Source organism: Geotrypetes seraphini, chromosome 10, assembly GCF_902459505.1.
Source record: "Geotrypetes seraphini chromosome 10, aGeoSer1.1, whole genome shotgun sequence".
NCBI classification, from domain to species: domain Eukaryota; kingdom Metazoa; phylum Chordata; class Amphibia; order Gymnophiona; family Dermophiidae; genus Geotrypetes; species Geotrypetes seraphini.
Window position 1 is genome coordinate 60,000,868 of NC_047093.1, and position 20,030 is coordinate 60,020,897.

At 41.4% G+C, this 20,030-nt stretch overlaps 1 protein-coding gene across 3 annotated transcripts in view; it reads left to right on the forward strand.

Annotated features, from left to right (window-relative positions):
• The window catches only part of COL5A1 (collagen type V alpha 1 chain), a 430,660-nt gene that overhangs the window by 387,218 nt on the left and 23,412 nt on the right, over positions 1-20,030 (forward strand). For 2 of the 3 annotated variants that reach the window (XM_033962081.1, XM_033962083.1), the window contains 3 exons: positions 1,780-2,038; positions 4,071-4,183; positions 15,310-15,378. In XM_033962081.1, the coding sequence (XP_033817972.1) occupies positions 1,780-2,038; positions 4,071-4,183; positions 15,310-15,378 (441 nt within the window). Of the gene's footprint in view, positions 1-1,779; positions 2,039-4,070; positions 4,184-15,309; positions 15,379-15,430; positions 15,500-20,030 lie in introns of all 3 variants that reach the window. The other variant, XM_033962082.1, reaches the window with a different exon arrangement.

The following is a 20,030-nucleotide window of genomic DNA, read 5'->3' on the forward strand; positions in this document are numbered from 1 at the left end:
CCCACCACAATCCACCCATGGTCCAGCATTTCCTCTTCTCTATCATCCCTTCTGGTGCCAAGGATCTCTTTCCTCTCCCCCCCCCAACTTGAGGTTTCCATTATCTTTCCCCTTTTCACCCCCACCAGGTGTTCAGCATTTCTTTTTCCTATCCAAAGCATCTACTACCTTCTCCCTTTTCTCCTTCTGTCACCGCTGTTGTTGCCCCTATCAGGACCAGGACCAGGACCATAGCTGCAGCGGACCTTCTGGCATTTATAACATTTAAGGCCTCCCTTCTCCTTTGACATCTGCTAGAAGGGGCAGAACATGTCCAGTCATAAGTGCATCTGCACATATGCTGAAAGTCCATTATTGATAGCAGCTTTAAAGGGATTCCATTGCCCTCCACAACTTATGTTTTTGACATTCCTTAAATGCACTGTCTGGTAATAATTGCCTATCCCTTTGCCATGCACACAGTTATATGAGGTCAAGTTTCAAGTTTATTAGGATATTATATACCGCCTATCAAGGTTATCTAAGCGGTTTTACAATCAGGTACTCAAGCAACTAGCAACACTAGCAATTTCTTTCTACTGGAATGTATATATATATATATATATATATATATATATATATATATATATATATACTAGCTGATGCCCCGGCGTTGCACGGGTATTTAATTATAGCAATAACACTGTAAATGGATTCAAATAAAGATACTTTATAGTGGTGAATGAAATTATTTTTTTACAGCTTAATAAAAAGTACAATATTCAAATTATAATGTGAAATATTTGACAAAATGAATACAATACAACTAACGCAAAACGTGATTATAAACAACATTTTTAGTTTCACCTCCAGGAGCAAGAACATATAAATTGTTGGGTGAACCCACCCTTGAGCAAGCAACATAGAGTTGTGGGCCGAGAGACCCCCAGAACATATCACCCCAGGTAGTGAGGGATCTGCATACCAAGTTTCGTTCAAATCGGTCAAGCCGTTTTTGAATTACTGTGAGAATGGCAGCTTTTTACTTTTTTTCCATTGACATGAATGGGTGAAATCTGATGTTCTGTTTGTAGCTCCGCCCACGTGTGCAGGTGGGCCGCGAGACCCCCAGAACATATCACCCCAGGTAGTTGGAATTACTGTGAGAATGGCAGCTTTTTACATTTTTTCCATTGACATGAATGGGTGAAATCTGATGTTCTGTTTGTAGCTCCGCCCATGTGTGCAGGTGGGCCGCAAGACCCCCAGAACATATCACCCCAGGTAGTGAGGGATCTGCATATCAAGTTTCGTTCACATCGGTCAAGCCGTTTGTGAATTACTGTGAGATTGGCAGCTTTTTACATTTTTTCCATTGACATGAATGGGTGAAATCTGATTTTCTGTTTGTAGCTCCGCCCACGTGTGCAGGTGGGCCGCGAGACCCCCAGAACATATCATCCCAGGTAGTGAGGGATCTGCATACCAAGTTTCGTTCAAATCGGTCAAGCCGTTTTTGCGTGATCGCGGCACATACACACACACACACATACATACACACATACATACCTCCGATTTTATATATATAGATATATATATACACACACACACACACACACACAGTATATGCTTAATAGTGGTCCTGAACTGCCATTGTATTCATGCATGACCCAGCTGTATCTGGAATCCTAACTCATACTGAACCTGCCAACTATGGAATGGGACTTTCAAGGACTTTGTAAGTGTTCTTGGTATCAATATAAAAGCTTATTCTGATCATCTGACATATATTCTTCCAAGGGTCCTCCTGGAGAAGTCATTCAACCATTGCCTATCCATGCTTCAAAGAGGGCAAAACGTAACATAGATGCAAGCCAGCTGGTCGACGAGGGCAACCCAGACAATTATATGGATTATGCCGATGGCATGGAAGAAATCTTTGGCTCATTGAACTCCCTGAAACAGGAAATTGAGCAAATGAAGCATCCACTGGGCACTCAAAGTAACCCAGCTCGCACCTGTAAGGATCTGCAGCTCTGCCATAAAGACTTTCCAGATGGTAGGTCTTCAAAAGATAAGCAGTAGAAGACAAAGTCGTTGACATATGTACAGCTAGTCCCATTAAATCCAATGAATGGATGATGAACAGTTGTACACAGCACCATTTCTGTGCCTAAAAGAGCACTTGGGAAATGGGCTTTTTATAAAACTGCCCTCATTTTGTGGGTAATTTTATCTGTTGTATGTTTGCAGGAAGAGGGGGAATGTTTCTTTGCTTATTTTGAATACAGTTATCTGCATAAATTAGAAGATATAAATATGTAATTTTCAAATAATCACCCCCATAACGGACAGTCCCTCTTCCTTGGCATTTACAATTTAACCAAGACAGATAGATAAAATGTCCAGATACAAAAACAAAAGGTTTTAAGCTAAGGTAGCAGGCCCTCACTGAGGAGGTTTAACAAAGGTGGGATTAAAATGAGAAAGAGGCAGCTCTCATTTTACCAGATGTGACACATGGGCCTGGAAATGTGTCGCAGAAAGCTCTAGTTAAGGAAGTTGTCAGAAGATTAACTCCAGTTCTATCTGAGGTAAACAGAGAAATGCTCTTTTCAGTATGCAGCAGAAAGAATTGAAATTCAGGTGATAAAAGCAAACTAAAGAGCTGAGCTTATATGAATTTGAATATGAGGAGAGAGAGTGTGTGTGTGGTGCACATAGTAACATAGTAAATGACGGCAGATAAAGGCTTGAATGGTCCATCGTGTCTGCCCATTAGTTATACCCATTAAAAATACATGATTAATTTAACTTGTCTCTTCTTTAATATTTCTGGGTCATAGACTGTAAAGTCTACCTGGTATTGTCCTAGGTTCCAAATGCTGAAGTTACCATCCAAGCTCACTCCAGCCTATCCAACCATCTTGTTTGCAGGATATCTACCATAAAGTCTGGCCAGTAACATCCTCATGTTCCAAGTTAGTGGAGTTCCCATCGATGCCCTCCCTAGCCCATCCTACACCAAATCATCACATATGGGACACAGACTGTGGAAGCCTGTCCAATACTGGCCTTAGCTCTTTAATTTACATTCTTCATTTTCTAATTAGAGATCCTCTTTGTTTAACCCATGCTTTTTTGAATTCCATCACTGTTTTCCTTTCCACCACTTCCCTTGGGAGGGCATTCCAGGCATCTACAACCCTCCCCGTGAAAAAGAATTTCTCCTAACATTGCTCCTGAGTCTTCCTCCCTACAACCTCAAATTATGCTCTCTAGTGCACACATTTGAGAAGGTCTTTCCAATCAGTTGGACACAGATAGTTCATTCTTACGTGTAGTTATGTGTGCTTATGAACATTAGATAGTGTTTGTATAATCACTAATAATAAAATCCTATACACGCATGCACACTCCTACCTGCGTGATCAGTGTTCTGTAGCTCCATGGCTTCGCATGCGCAGTAGAAGGAATCAGCGGTGGTTTCTTCTGCACATGCAGAGGCACCTTAAGAAGGACTCATGGAGTCGACTCCCCCTCCCATCCTCACTCCGTCTAACACAGCGCAGCCCGTGGTCTGGCCGGCTCCCTTACAGTCCCTTGCCAAAATTATTTTTAAGTTCAAAGCCGCCGCGGTGGCTCCTCTCATGAGCCGCACCTGCGTCGGAAGCCAGAAACAAACAGAAATGCTGCTGCACAGGGAAGTGGGGGGAGGGAAATGCTGCTGCTGCACAGGGAAATGGAGGGGGAGGGAATGCTGCTGCTGCTGCACAGGGAAGTGGGGGGGTAGGGAAATGCTGCTGGTGAAAAAAGGAAGCTGGGGCTGGAAGCTGAAAGGGAAAAGATCGGAGAAGAGGGCTGGGGGGGGGAAATGGGTTTGGAGCTGGGGCTGAAAATAGGGGACATGTGAGGGAAGGAGGCTTTACTAGCACCCATTAATGTAACAGGCTTAAACACTAGCATTAAATATATTATAGGATAAAAGGAGATATCAAGTCTATTCAGCACAGGTTGAAATTGCCACTGTTTTAGAAGACAGTGAGATAAAAATAATTTATCTGCTATTTTCTCTTCTTTCTCGAATCCAGGTGAATACTGGATTGATCCTAACCAAGGCTGTTCAAGGGACTCTTTCAAAGTTTACTGTAATTTCACAGCTGGTGGAGAAACCTGTATCTTCCCTGATAAGAAATCCGAAGGGGTAGGTTCAAAGCTGTAGATTTTACATTTTAAATAGTAGTTGATGGCTGATTTTTGCAGATGCCACAATAACGTTAGTGAATGCATTGCTTTTAATCTTATTTATTTTTGATGGGGACCTTGACTACAGCAGCTTAACTCTGTTGTGAAGGTGAACATCCAGCCTCCATCTAGATCTTTCCTTGGGGCACTAAAGTTGTGATCTTTCTCCATTATCTGTGATATGTATATATGTATGTGTATGTGTGGAGAGATTTGCAGCTTTGGCCTCTATCTAATATCTGAGCATTTTCCTGGGACACAGAAGGTCTTGAGTCATGTAACTTCCAAATTTTCAAATAGAAGCTACCTAGAACATATGTGTTTTTGAATATTTAGTACAGGTATGTTGGTAGGAAAGCATATTGCTCCTGCCATTTCTCCATGTGGGATTATAAGGGAAAGAGGGCAAATTTTGTTTTATTTAATGAATCTACCTGGGTTTGTTACTAGAAACCCCTTTTTATTTTTTTACTGCTTTGATAACCATGGGGGAAAGTTGTATGTCAAAGTTTAAATGGAAATGGAGCCTGTATAATCCCTATTTTGAAAGTGGCTAAAACATGGCCAGTTAGTGGAACTAGGCAGTAATATTTGGCCATTGTGCATTCTTAGACAGCTAAATCCTTTTAAAACAATTATCATCTGAGTCATCTAGATTATAAAATTCATACAGAATAGCAGTCCCATTGACAGGTGTATTGATCTTTCATGCTGCTTGAAGAACCAAACTAAAGTACTCTTAAATTGTTAAGTTGATCAGTTTGGTATCAGATAGGCTCTAATTTTTAGGTCTCTTGTGTGAAACAATACACAGCTCATTGTGAGAAGGGAGATATCACATTCTAGGCTTGATTCATCAAAGACTTTTCCATAGACACAGAATAAGGTAATAGCCTTAAGTGAATCCCTTTTCTCCCTGCCTCAGCAGTGACCACGATGTTTGTTAGAAAGATTCCATACAGAGACTAATCAAGCTATGAGGGACGTTCAATAATTTTATCTTAGGAAAGAAAAGAGTTTTCAAAAATTTTTTGCTTTATTTTTCAATATAGTCCCCTGATAGCTCCATACACTTCATCCACTTTTCCTGCAATGACATTAACCCCTTTGAAAAGAATTCTTCTGTTTGACCTTCAAACCGGGAAGTCTCAAATTCCTGGACATCTTCATCACTTGAAAACTGCTGTCCACATTCTCGGATGGCAACCTGTGATTGTCATGACATGTGCACCGGTTCATTGTCATGAAGAAGCAGCACACCGGCTGTGAGTTTTCCTCATGTTTTCTCCTTGATTGACTCCAGCAAAGTGATCATTGTATTGGTGTAACTCTCCCCGGTTATGGTTGTCTTGTGTGGTTTGAACTCCAGAAGCAAAAGTCTTTCATCATCCCAGAAGACAGTTGCCATGAATTTGCCTACAGATTTTTCTGTCTTGAACTTTTTGGGGCTGGGGGATGACTTGTGCTTCCACTGCATTGGCTCCATTTTGGACTCAGGATCTCTGTGATAGACCCCAAAATCATCTCCAATCACCAAACAATGAAAAAAAAATTAACTTGGTCTTCATGGAGCATCTCCAAGTTCTCCTGACAGCACTGGAGCCTTGTGGCCTTCTCATATGGCATCAACATTCTTGAAACCCATCTTGCACTAACCTTGGACATGCCCAAATTTTCATGAATTATTTTAAAAACTGTACCTGCTCCAAATCTAGCAGTTTCTTACTTGAGTCACATGAGGACTCTCCTGACATCCTGTCTCTTGGAATGTTAGACTCACACTGAGCTACAGCTGTGCATGAGTAACCTTGAGACATGTCACAACATGCACAGACTTGTTTCAACATGCTTGCTACTTTTTTTCATACTCAGGTAGATAAATTTATTTATTTATTTAATTAAAGGACCTCTAACCCACTTAAACCTAATTGGCTTACAAAATACAAAAATAATTTTCATAAAACACACAAATAAAACAAACTCATCTAAAGTGGGCATAATTAGTATCCCAGCCTACTCAATCAAAAGCCTCCATAAACAAGGTTGTGTTCAAACCCTTCTTAAATTTCTGGATATCAGAAAGTAACCTCAATGGTTATTGTACGCACTCAAATTCCTGTGCAGAGGCAGTACGATGTTTTAACTTTCTCATCCAATGAGTTCAGAAGCAGTGTTTAACCAGCAGGAATGACTCTTGGATTGTTAAATAGAACTAGGCGACCTAACCACTAATATTCAATGTGAGATGGCTGCTTAGCAGCTAGCCAGCTATGTTGTGTAACTTAGCTGGCTTTCTGTGAAATTTATAGCGCTAGCTGGCTACATTTAGCAGCCACATAAGTAGGTGGTCTATCTTTGGCCATTGTAAACTTAGCTGGCCAGTTCTTAAAATCAACTTAGCTGGCTAAATTTGAGCTGGCCAGAAATAGACCAGATATTCAGTGCCGGTCACTGGAAACAGCCCGCTATTGATTATCCAAGCTCAGCACTGACCTGGTTAACTCCCACAATCTGAGTATCGGTCCCAATGTCTATAAAACTGGTGAGGAACCTACATATATGTATGTATGTTTGTTTTCTTCTGCATTGATGTGTTAAGTGATATCAGATATCAGAAATATTTGAGGGCCATTTCAGTTTCTTTTGCAGCCAAACAAAAATAGCTGCAAAGCTTTGGACCACTTTTGTTCTAGAAGCCTATTATGTTTGCAGTTGTGTAGAAATGGTTTCCAAGGCAACACGGTTATCTGCTCAGGCGCTGGCTCCAGCTGTGTTCATAGAAGAGAGTTCCAAACAGAGCGAAGGAGTTCATTAAACAGTGGGTGAAAGATCAACCCAGGAAACATGACATGTTATGAATGAACAGCAAGCAACTTGAGCAGTCTAGGTTTTTGACCTTTAAGGATTTTCATAGAAAAGGGGTCAAGGATTGTTTTAAGTCAACAGCACAGTTTTTATCTGATTGACATAGAAACATAGAAATAGATGGCAGATAAGGGCCACGGCCCATCCAGTCTGCCCACCCCAAGGACCCTCCCTATCTATCTCTGCGAATAGATCCCACATGTCTATCCAATTTGGCCTTAAAATCTGGCACGCTGTTTGCCAGTGATTCCTTTAGCAACACCATGGGCTCCTTTTACAAAGGCGCGCTAGCGTTTTTAACGCACGCACCGCTAGCCGAAAATCTATCGCTTGCTCAAAAGGAGGTGGTAGCGACTAGCGCACGTGTCAATTTAGCGTGCGCTATTTCGCGTGTTAAGGCCCTAGCGCGCCTTTGTAAAAGGAGCCCTATGTCTTCAAGTAGTAGGTCCTTTCTTCCAATCACCATCTTTGGAAAAACTAGATCCAGTGTTTGATATACTGTATATACTCTAATATAAGTCGATCTGAATATAAGCCGAGACCCCCATTTTCCCTCAAAAAGGAGGAAAAAAAAAGAAAAAAAAAAAGGTTGACTCGAATATAAGTCGGGCTGCTTACTATTCAAGTATCCTGCCCTGCCAGGTTCTGCACTCAGCCCCCCTCCCTGCCAAGTTCTGTACCCAGTCCTCTTCTCTCCCTGCCCTGCACTCAGTCCCATTCCCTACCAGGCTGTGAACCAAGCCCCCTCCCTGCCAGGCTCTGAACACTGTCTCACCTTCCTTCCATGTACCCTTTTCCCCCTAAAAAGAGCCAACTTCATCAATGTTGTCACAATGGCTTGATTATCCCATATTTCCCTCTGCCCTCTAACCCAGCCAGCAGATTAACCATTCCCCTTAACTTAAACCACGTAGTGGTAGGCTGGGACAGGAGGGATCCCTCCCAATTCCTGCCCCGGCCGACACTAATAGTTACCACCCTCCATTCTTCCCTTCCTCACATACCTGTTCCCTGGTGGTGCAGCGTGTATCCCGCACTGAAATCCTGAAGATTGTAAAGCTAGCCAGCAGCGCACCCGGGCCAGCACACAGGAGCGAGCTTTTCATGCTCCTGGGTGGCCCTGCACCACTCCTTGATAGGCTGCCATGAGAACCGCCTATCAAGGAGCGGTATAGGGCCGGCCTGGAGCATGAAAAGTTCGCTCCTGTGTGCCGGCCTGGGTGCGCTGCTGGCTACCTTTACAATCTTCAAGATTTCAGCATGGGATACACCCTGGACCCACAAGGAAACAGGTACGCGTGGGAGGGAAGGAGGGAGGGTGGTAATTATTAGGGGCAGGGGCAGGAGATGGGAGGGATCTCTCCTGTCCCGGCCTAAGGCAGGCCTGCAGGAAGTCCGGGAGGGTTTTGGGTGGGCACTGGGGGATGACCCAAATATAAACCGGGACCCCCATTTTTGGGCAAAATTTTTGACCCCAAAATCCCGGTTTATATTCGAGTATATACGGTAACCTTTTCACTAGTGTGTAGACCATTTAAGGGATACTGTGCCTGTAGATTCTTAACATTTAGAAGGCAATTTTAGAAGACTTAGGCATCATGTAAACATGTAGAAAATTGATTTACAGTATATGTATAATTTATCATATATGCAAAACATAGTAATTTTGGAACTGGTGCTACTTATGCACAGATGTTGTGGCATGAACAAATAAGGGTATGTGGTTTGGCCTGATATTCAAGTGATTTACGTGGACAGGAGAGGCTTCTGCCCACTCAAATTGTGCTTAGTCACTCTGCCTCCAATATTTAGCAAGTCAACAGAATTTAACTCAGCAGTGCCACTGAATATTGACACTAGTTGGCTATGTATGAAAGTGAGCAGGAGAAGAACATTATAGGGGACAGAGTTAGGAAGATGCCAGCAATATTTATCCAGTGCCCACATTGCTAACCAGGCAATGTTAGGACTGGTATTTATTCAGTCCTTCATGCCCAATTAGCTATGTGGGTCCCAGCACTGAATATTGGCTGGCACCCACATAACTTCTGGGTACTGGCCAGAAGCTACTTATGCTATCCCCTTCCTCTCTTCTGAAGAACAGGGCCCCCCTCCCCCTCAGGCCTACTGGTAGTCATGGTCTTCAGGGCATGATCAGTGCCCAGTCACTGCTTCCCAGACTGGCTCCAGAATCAAAATGGCTGTTGTGACCTCTAGCAGTAGTCTCACTGTATTATCACACTACTGTGAGGCTGCTGCTAGAGGTCACAGCAGCCATTTTGATGCTGGAGCTGGTCTAGGCAGGACCAGGGTGGGAACAGTAGGTCCAGAGCAGCCTACTAGTGGTATGGGTATGAGAGGAGGGAGGGAAGAAGGGGGTCGCTGTTCTTCAGGGAAGGGGTAGGAAAGGGTATAGTAAATTCCCTAATGCAGATCTTGGCTGATATTCAGCCAAGATCTGCACAAAAGGCTTAAGTGGGCTCCAAATGAATACTGGCTGAGACTCGCATGGGTCCCAGAAACAAGAAGCAGTCTGATTGGTTCTGAATATTCAATGCTAGTGACTAGATATGATACTGCACTATCAGAGCCTAATTCTGCCCGTGGTAGTCAGTGTGTAAGGAAATGCTCACTTCCATTGGCTGAATATTGATCGGTATATGTATTTCATATTTTGCAACAGCAGTACATATATACTTCAAAAATCCCCCTTTTACACATGCTCCAAGTCAAGCAAAACTACTGGTTAACTGCTTGTTTGAACATGGAATTTGGATGAGTGATTGAAGGGGGGATTATGTTTGCATCTTTAGTGTTCGGAACCACCTCAAAATGCCCAAAATGTGAGTTTTAGAACTCTTCACCTTAATTGTCTTTCTTCGGTTGTGTAATTTTGCAAATTCTACTGCTTACATAGTTAAGCAGTGGCATAGACATGTGTAAGCAGTGAAACTCTCATATATACATGATCGAGCCATGTTATTACGATCACCTGCTAATATCCAGAATAACCACCTCTAACAGCATGGACAGCAGCCAGATGCCATGGGAGTGACTCAATAAGATGCTAGATGGTTGCTAGAAATATCTGGAGCCATGCAGACTGCAGTGCATTTGACAGTTGCTGACGGGTATGTGATGTTGGATCCAGTCATCGAACATATCGATCGAGGTGGTCCAAAATGTGCTTGATTGGATTAAAGTCTGGGGAATTCGGAGGCCAGGGAAGTAGCTGGAAGTCTTGGTCATGCTCTAAGAACCACTTGCAAACAATTCTGGTGGTATGACATGTTGCATTGTACTGTTGAAAGATCCCATCGGCCAAAGGGAAGACTGTCAATGTGTATGGGTGTATTTGATTGGCAAGGATGGAGAGATACCCATATCAGTTGAGAGTGCCTTTCAAAGGTATCAAAGGACCCAGACCTTACTAAGAAAACCCAGACCATAACACTGCCGCCACCAGCTTGTATATGTCCAACAATGGTTGTTTGGAGTTTATTCTCAGCAGTTTAACACCTGACATGCCAATGTCCATCTATTCGATGGAGCTTAAGATTGGAGAGATTGGAGAAACTGGGTCTCTTTTCCCTGGAGAAGAGGAGACTTAGAGGGGATATGATAGAGACTTACAAGATCATGAAGGGCATAGAGAGAGTAGAGAGGGACAGATTCTTCAAACTTTCAAAGAATAAAAGAACAGGAGGGCATTCGGAAAAGTTGAAAGGGGACAGATTCAAAACAAATGCCAGGAAGTTCTTCTTTACCCAATGTGTGGTGGACACCTGGAATGCACTTCCAGAGGACGTAATAGGGCAGAGAACGGTACTGAGGTTCAAGAAAGGATTGGACAATTTCCTGCTGGAAAAAGGGATAGAGGGGTATAGATAGAGGATTACTGCACAGGTCCTGGACCTGTTGGGCCGCCGCATGAGCGGACTGCTGGGCACGATGGACCTCAGGTCTGACCCAGTGGAGGCATTGCTTATGTTCTTATTAGAAGGCCAGTCAGTTTAAATCCAATGCTGGTATTCCTATGCAAATATCAGTTGTTTTTTGCAATAAACCCTCATGAGCATAGGTGCAGTCACCAGCCATCTGCTCAGGAGCCCTGTTCACAACAAGGTTCACTGCATACATCTGGAAACCCCCTGGTTTATTTGAATGGTGAGTTGCTCCATGGTAGCGAGCCAATCGGCCTGCACCAACCTGTGTAGCCAGTGTTCACCTCTCGCATCGATGGCTCGTGCTGCCCCACGGTTACCATGTCGGGTTCTCAAAAAGGTTCCATTCATCCACTCACGGTACTCTTTAACCACAGCAGCCTATGAACAGTTCACAAACTCTACCGTTTCCAAAATGCTACCGCCCTTGACCAGGTAACCGATGATTATGCCTTTTTCAATGTCTGATAAATCATCTTTTTTCGCCATGACAGCCACAGTTCCTATATTGGCAACCTGCTGGTATCCCACCTTATATACCCAAACAGCCAATGAACGTGTGTTCGTTCATTGGCTGTGTGTCCCTTATGTCAGAGGTAGGCGTGTTCTTAATAATATGACTTGACCATGTACAGTATACATGCCACTACTTACATGTGCAAAGTTCCCAAGAGAGGCCACTCAGTTTTTTAATATGTACTTTTGTAAAATGTTGTCTTGGAATATACAGTATATGCTGCTAAATATAAATTTATTTTCTGTAGTACTCTGTGGATATGATGAAAATGTCTATATTCAATGGGTCCTTTACAAAATACCATCACAGTTTTGCACACATGAACCTAAACAGCTATTTTCTAATCCAAACACTATAGAAATTTAGGCTGTTAGTATCCTATATCTTTTGTTTATTCTCTGGCTACACATGCAAAATGAAGCCTGTCCAGTTTCACTGCCGAGAAGCTGAATTTTTGCTTGGTGAGAATAAGGACAGTTACCCCCATCCAGTCACTTAGTCCTTTAGATTTATGTGTAAAGACAAGGCTGGGTGTATGTTTATACAGCCAACATTCATGTGATGATCCCAGTGTAGAAGGTGGCTGATTTTTCATTTGTGCTAAGTTCTTGTTTAAAACTGGTGGGTGATTGGATATAATCTGTCTTATGTTCTTATAGTCTGTTATTGAGAAAGACATGGGGCAAGATCTGCTTGCCCTGGATTGGTAGCAAGGAATGTTGCTACTCTTTGAGGATTATACAGGCAGTCACTGAGTTACAAATGTCCGACTTACATCAGACTTATACTTATGAATGTGGTTACCCTCTCTCATTCCCCTCTCCCTCTCACCAGGCAAGGCTGACATCTCTGGTACTCCCCTCCCCACGGCCTTCCCAAAGTGGCAGCGACTGGTCGGCAAGCATAGTGTTTAGATGCTCAAGGTTGGCCCCACTGGTGGCCTTTCCTCTGCTGTGTTTGCTTCCTATGATGTCACTTCCTTTATGCAGACGTGGCAGAGAAATGGCCCCAGTGGAAAAATTCTTTTTAGGATCTTTGAAATGTAAAAAGAGAGGCAAATTGAGGAGGAACACAAAGAGAAGAAACACCTTTAGAGGCAAGGAAGAAACCCCAAAGAGCAACTTTCCTTGAATATTTCTATGACTGAAAAGATGAGACGAGGATTATTCAGTAATAAATTCTAACAATCTGAACATGTTCCAAACCAGTTGGAGAGGGGGAGGGAATGGGACATGTTCTGAGTTACATATAAATCTGACTTAAGAATAACTTTAAAAACGTAACTCATTCTTAACTTGGGGACTGCCTGCACTTGAGTCTTTTCTTGGGGGCAGGGTTTGTATATCTGAAGGAGGAGCTTTGAGTGATGTGTCCCTTTGTAGCTCCTTCATCCAAGTAGGATAATACTGTATAATGATGATGGCAGATCTGAAAGTGGCTAAGTCAGCAACTGGGTAGGTGACGCTTTGGGTTGCCAGCCCACCCTATGGAATACAGTTCCTAAGATAATGCAGTCAGAAGAGAAATATGTTCTTCTTCAGGAACAGTTGAAATCATATTTGTTTGTTGAGAAGTTCAGGCATGTATTGTGAAGAAAGATAGTGCTGGTTGCTGCTGTGGATTTTATTGTTTTGCAGTTAGGTTTGTTAATGTTGTTATTATGAATGTGAAATTGTAATCTGCTTTGAAAAGTGTAATTACTGTGTGGAAAATAGAAATAAAATATCACCAAATTTGCTTCTGCTGAATCAAAATAGGTAAAACTTTCTTTAAAATGTACAGTTCACCCATCTTTAACGTTCTGAGGCTTTCTCACTTTAACAAAACATTGGGGTAAATATTCAGCCGAGAGGGTGTGGGGGGGTCAGCTTCTTTTGGCTGCAGCCAGTTTTATCCCCATATATCCAATGCCTGGCCATGCCTGGGCACTAGTATTAATTAACCCGGGCATACGCAGTCAGTTAAAACTTGCGTGGTTAAGTGAAATATTCAATCCATTTTTTCTCTACAGTATTTTGTATGTTTGTGGGGGGGTGAGGGGGGTTCTCCCTGTCAGGTGATTTTGGCTGAGCGCGAGGTTAAATGATGGCTAATTGGCTTTGAATCATCAGCCTGTATAGCTGAATCTTTCCTGAGGAAGCTCGTATCTGAGTGAAACGGGGATGCTCCATTGAGCAAAATAAAGTACAGCAAGTAAACCAGCTGAGAGCTGTTCACATCAGAATACAGCTGGTCCATATTATCATTTATTTCATTGACTGCCTTTAGAGGCAAGAGTATTATTCAAATTTTCCCGTATCTGCTTTAAGCTGATATCGGGATTGTCTCCAGCTTACCTTTTTCCTCATTTTGTGTTGCATAGACCATCAAGAGAAACTAGAAACTTCTACTTATTTGCTTATCCAAAAATTAATGGGTTTAGATATAAGACCTTCTTAGATAGGACCTTAACATTTCAAGCTGGTAGGCAACAATCTTGGTTAGGTAAATGTATTCAGCAAGCTATGTTATCCTATGGCAGTTTTCAGAAATTAATTAAGACCACTTTGTTCGATAAGTTTATTACTTAGTGAGTTTTATTATTGAAATTCTATTTTATAAATATTTATATTTTTTACTATATTATTGTACTTCGCTGATTGTCCAGATCTTTTTAGTGTAAACCGTCTAGAACTTTTGGTTATGGCGGTATAAAAGAATAAAGTTATTATTATTATTAAAGCCATTTTCTATAGCTCAGAGCTGCTAGTACTACTACTACAAAAAAGCTAAGTACTTCAGTTTTCAAGAAGCTGAAAAGTTTTATATAAAAAAATAAATACTGAAAAACTAAACCATTAATTAAAAAGACTTTATTGTGAGAAGTGTCAAAACATAAAAAGATATACGAGACCAGTGACAGTTCACAAAGTGGCCGTTTTGACAGGACATTTTCCAAAGGCTGTGAACACTTGACGTCTTTTCACCTTTCAAAAAAATATATATACATGAATGGTACTTTAAATATTACTAAAGTCTATAGTCTTTTGGAAAGGATTCCTTCCTATTCCTAGAATTTCTTCCTATTTTCATCTTATCTGAAGGTTATTTTGGTCTTGGACTTATTATTAAATGCAATATTCAGCATTTAACCACATAAAGTTAGGACTGTGTTTCATGTGGCCCTATTTATGTGGTTAAATTATGCGGTTAAGTGCTGAATATTAGCAATTAACTATATAAGTTCTGACTTCACCCTCGAACTGCCATTGATTGTGCTCAGGTAGCCCTGGATATGTCATATAAGTGGCCAGGAGCCATTTCTGGACATTTAAATCAATCACTGTGAGCATTGACCCTATCATTTTTAAGCTCTCTAACGAAGTACACATTAATATAGATGCTACTGTAACTTAATGTGCAGCTCCTGATTTGTATCTCTTAATAACAGTGAATTTAAATGCTGTATTCCGTGATGTTAAAAGTCAGCTCCCTTTACATTTCAGAGCATAAATTTCAGGCACATGATTGGGGAAGGGAAGTTCATTATTTTTCGTATTGCTTAGCTTTTGGAATATATGGATAATACATGCAAAAGACTTCTGTGCCAGTCAAATGGTAGAACTTCATTTTGCTAGTAATCGGTTTAAATTTTATGAAAAGGGGATCTTAATGCTTTGTGCCGAACACTTTTAAGTGTGTATTTCTGAGAGCATGCTGTTGAGTGTAACCTTGTTGTCTTTGTCTATTTCCTCTTCACCCTCACCCTTCACAATTTAGGCTAGAATCACTTCCTGGCCAAAGGAGAACCCAGGCTCTTGGTTCAGTGAATTCAAGCGTGGTAAACTGGTAAGATCTAAACCCAGTTTCTGGTTTCTTTAACTCGTCTCATATTTTACAGAGTAAACTGGCCCGCTGGCCCAAAGAGGTGCCTGGCACATGGTATAGTCATTACAAGCGAGGTTCCCTGGTAAGTGCCTAACCCAGTCTCCAGTCTCAATCAGAGCACATCGGTACCTTCTGCTTTGGTCATGGCCAAACTCGTATCACCCTGCATGTTTGACTAATCCTTGCCTTTGAAGTCACTGTCTCTGCACCAAAGAGAAAGTCACAAATGTTTAAGGTGGAATGATGCGTAAAGCTAAACCCCAATAAATATAAGAAGCCACTTGTTTTCAGAGGTAGAAGAAAGATATAAAGGAGGAAATATTCTCTCGTAGTATCTTTGGGCATCAGGAAGTACTGGGGGGGAGGGGTTAACCCAAATCCCAGCTCTCCCATTAACTTAAATAATTTTGTGTAGTTAGTTATGTTTCCATAGGTCCCCAAATACTATGGGGGCAAATTATTCTAGGAAGAAGCAGTGGCTTTGGTTGTTTTAATAGAAAAAAAGCAGGCCTACTATTGAATGTTTTCAAAAATCACTGCTGTAAGTTTTTTAAATAAATAAATAATTTCTTGCCTAACACCACATGGCATACAATAAAACATACTTTAAAAACAATCCCAAACCAAAGATATCAACTGAGCCATTCTAAGGTTATATAAGCTTGTCTACAGCATAACTGAGTAATATATTGTGATATTTCCTAGATCATGAAGTACTCCAAAATTTTCTTTGGTAGATATACAAGTTATTTAGTGGAGCATGTACTTATATGCTATGACATGCCTTAGAGAAAATCACAATAACAATCATTGATCATGGATCTAATTATGTACTGTATTTATTTACTCAAATATAAACTGACCCAAATATACGTAAACCGAGGTATACTTTTTTCCCCGAAAAGGAGGAAAAAAATGTTAACTCAAATATAAACTGGGGTTAGGTGGGGGATGTTTACATTCAAATGTCCTGCCTTGCACCCATTCCTCCTTTCTTCCCTATTTCCTTCCTTCTTTCCCAGCCTCCAATGCCCACTACAAACTTGCTTTATGCCCAGTTGGTCCAGCGGTAAGCTGGGACAAGAGCGATCCTTCCCTTATCTTGTCCCAGCCATCTCACACAAGACCACCCCATCTCCCTCCAACCTCTGTGACCCCTGTAGACCTTACCTTTAAAACCCTGGTGATCTAGCAGTGAAGCAGGGCAGGAGCGATCTTCCTATGCTTCTGCCCCATGAGAGTCGCAATCAATAACGCCTGCTGCAGATTCCTGTTGCAGTCTCTTAGTTTTGAAACTCCAGTACTACTGATGAGATCATTGCTCCTTTCTATAGACCAATGGCTTCATCTTCTCCGGGGCCTTACTGCACTGTCCTTACACAACTCCATCGTAGAGTCTAGAATCCTTATGAAATTAATTGTACATCTAGTCTTAAAACTTCCACCTTAAAAGATGTCTGCTATTTTAAGTTGCGCTGGATGACTCAAGGCACCATGCTTTGTCTCGTGTTTTCTATCCACAAAACTGTAGCTTCAGTGGCTTGGTGCATTCTCAACACTGAGCTTTCAGCAAATGATGTATCAACTTAGGATCTGGACAGCCAATGTTCTATTTCAGAAAGCAGCAGTATAATCAAACTTTTTTTTTTAAATGGCGGGGATTGGCATTTTTATTACTATGTACCCACATACTTTTCTCTGTGTTCACTTTCTCAAAACGTAATTATTTGCATACTTCTTTTTGGGAAAATTACCCCTGGGACCTTACGCAGTTACATTTTCATCTGCTCCTGACCATGCACATGTGCATAAGTTTAAAAAGTATGTACAAAAATGTAAACCTTCTGCTCAGCCTGGGTAAATTTACACATACGTTGTGTATTGGGCACATGGAAATGCTTTTGAAAATTACCATGTCAGTCAGTAGATACCCTTTTTAAACATTTTTATTTCATTCCTAAAGTAACTTATTTGAAATAAAAAACAAAACAAAATCCTTTATTTAGCCATTTTCAGGGTACCTGGTCCTCAAATGCTTATCATCATCCCAAATCTAAATAAAGCATCAACTGAACAACAGCCTATGGGAAGAAATTATTTATTTTTGGAACACTGGGAATTATGAGGGTTCCATTTCATTATAGAAAAAAATACTTCATTTTTTTATTGCTTAATATATAAAAAGAAAATCCATAAGCACAAGACAACCAGGGGGCATGAAATAACCAGATATTTCTGAGGAAAGTAAGTTGCACTGCTGCTTTAATTTTAGAACTGCTCTCTGTCCAGTTATTCTCTTACTTCTTAATTACTTTATCAGCTGCAGTCGATCAAAAAGTCAGAGGTTTGTGCTTCCTATTTCTAAGCTAGCTGAAGCCCTGGGAACGGTGGGATGCCATTCTTTAGAGGGGCAAAAGAGGTTAGCTCTGGATTTGTACTTCATTTTAAAACTAGGCTATGAACAGCTGGGAGAAATTGAAAAGACTGAAATCAAATGTTGGTTACAACACCAAATCTGTTTTAGTTAAGACCAGTGGTTCCCACCAGGCCAATCGGGTTTTCAGGCTAGCCCTAATGAATAGGCATGGAGCAGATTTGCATGCCTGTCACTTCCAATATATGCAAATCTCTCTCATGCATATTTATTAGGGCTAGCCTGAAGACCCGATTGGCCTGGGGGGTCCTTCAGGACAGGGTTGGGAACCACTAAGTAAGACTGCTTTTGCAGGAGAACAAGTAACAGTTGTGTTGTTAGTACACTGACTGATTCCCTTTTTTAGTTCAGTACAATATGTGCTGAGTACTTAGAGGAACCATCTTGTAAAATGGGGTGCTTTCCAAATAGGATATTTGATTTATCTGTCAATTTTATATGTAATAGCCCATAATCTGAAAAAGAGAGGTTTGATAGGAATAGCTCCGATTTTTGTCAAACTATACACGATATGGGATGAATTTGGTTAATCTATGCCCAGATCATTTTTGCTCTGGTTATCGATTATGAGTTGAGGCACCACCGGGAATAGTGCTGCAGAAGCAACTTTCCAGCCGGAATGTGTGGCTGAAATGTCTGACACCAGCTGAAATATCTAGCGCTGGCCAGTCAGTCTGGCTTTTGAATGCCGTTCCTTCGTAGCTGTGGCTGCCTCTCTCTCTTGCTTTGCATGCCTGCTGCCCAACATTCAGACATGTTTAACTCTCAGGAGGAAGGCGCGCCGGGATCCTGGCAAATGGACGGTATGTTCCTTTTTGACAGTCTCACAGAAATCATTCTTTTCAGGATGTTGCAGCTTGTTCTTGGATGGCCAAGCCACAGTTTATGGGCGTGAACTAAGCCTCCTTTTTAATCCAGTGACTTTAAGAGACACGAGGAAATCTGTGTGGCGAATATTGTCACTGCTCAGTTGCCATCAGGTCAATTAGCTTTTCTACAAAAATAGGTATTATAGGCAAGGTTGCATCAAACAACAGAAACATGACCAGAACACAGACAGACAAAAACTACATTGTCAAAAAAAGTATATAAAATAGTTTTTGAATGGAAGGTGGGGCTGTAGCTATTTTTCTGCACTGTGCTATGAAGATCAAGATGTTCCAATGTGAGACAATGCCAATGGCACAGAAAAGTTCTAAGATATAAAAGGACTGAGAAATAATACAAGAAGTTCATGTAGGGATTTATGAGTTTGGGTAGCGTAAATCAATGATTTGGAGGTTGAAGGTATATGTGATTCGGTCCAAGGACAAATGAACATCAGAACTGTTCTGTCAAATAGATGGAGTTAAATTGCAGTGCTATGATGGTAGAGGAGGAACAGCATACAGTGCATTGGGTTCAGCTAAGCCAGACAAAATGGCCTGATGAAGGTTTCACTATACAAACCTTATTTCTTCCTTTGTTTTGGAGAAATAATGGGAGGAAAAAGACTAGAGAAGAGACTGTGCCGTGCATAAGAATATTTTCTTTTCATAGGCTCAGCAAGTTCCTTCTCATGTATGGACTGTAAATCTAGTTATAAGATACTCTGTATTTAGAATACCTTTGCAAATATTGCTTCCTGTATGAATAATTGCTGTTACAAAAACATTGCTCTTATAAGACAACCTGTTCAAAATCACAACAGGCGGATTCCTATGTAACAACTGTTCAACGTGAAAAATGGCATGACGTCTGTGGCACTGGGCACACCAGAGGCATGTTCAGTGCATTTCATGAATGGCATTGGACTTCTGATAGGGTTGTCAATAGAGACTAGAGGTTTGTTGCATATTAGGACATCCAAGTTTAATTCCTCTGTAAGCACTCAAGCCCAAATTCTATAAGCAGCGACTAAAAGTTAGGCGCCGTTCAGCGCAATTCAAGCCCAATTGGGTGCTGTTTAGTGAATCACGCTGAGCGGCACCTATTGTAGAAGCGCCCAGTAAATAGGCGCCCAGTAAATAGGCCAGCTCTAGGCACACTTAAAAGTTAGGCGCCTAGCTAAGTGCTTAAGCACGCTTAAGAGCAGCGATTCTGCAACAAGGCGCCTAACATGCAGCCATGCCCACGCCTAACATGCATAGCGCCTATTTTTTTATTTTATTTATTTATCAATTTTCAATTACAATCAAGT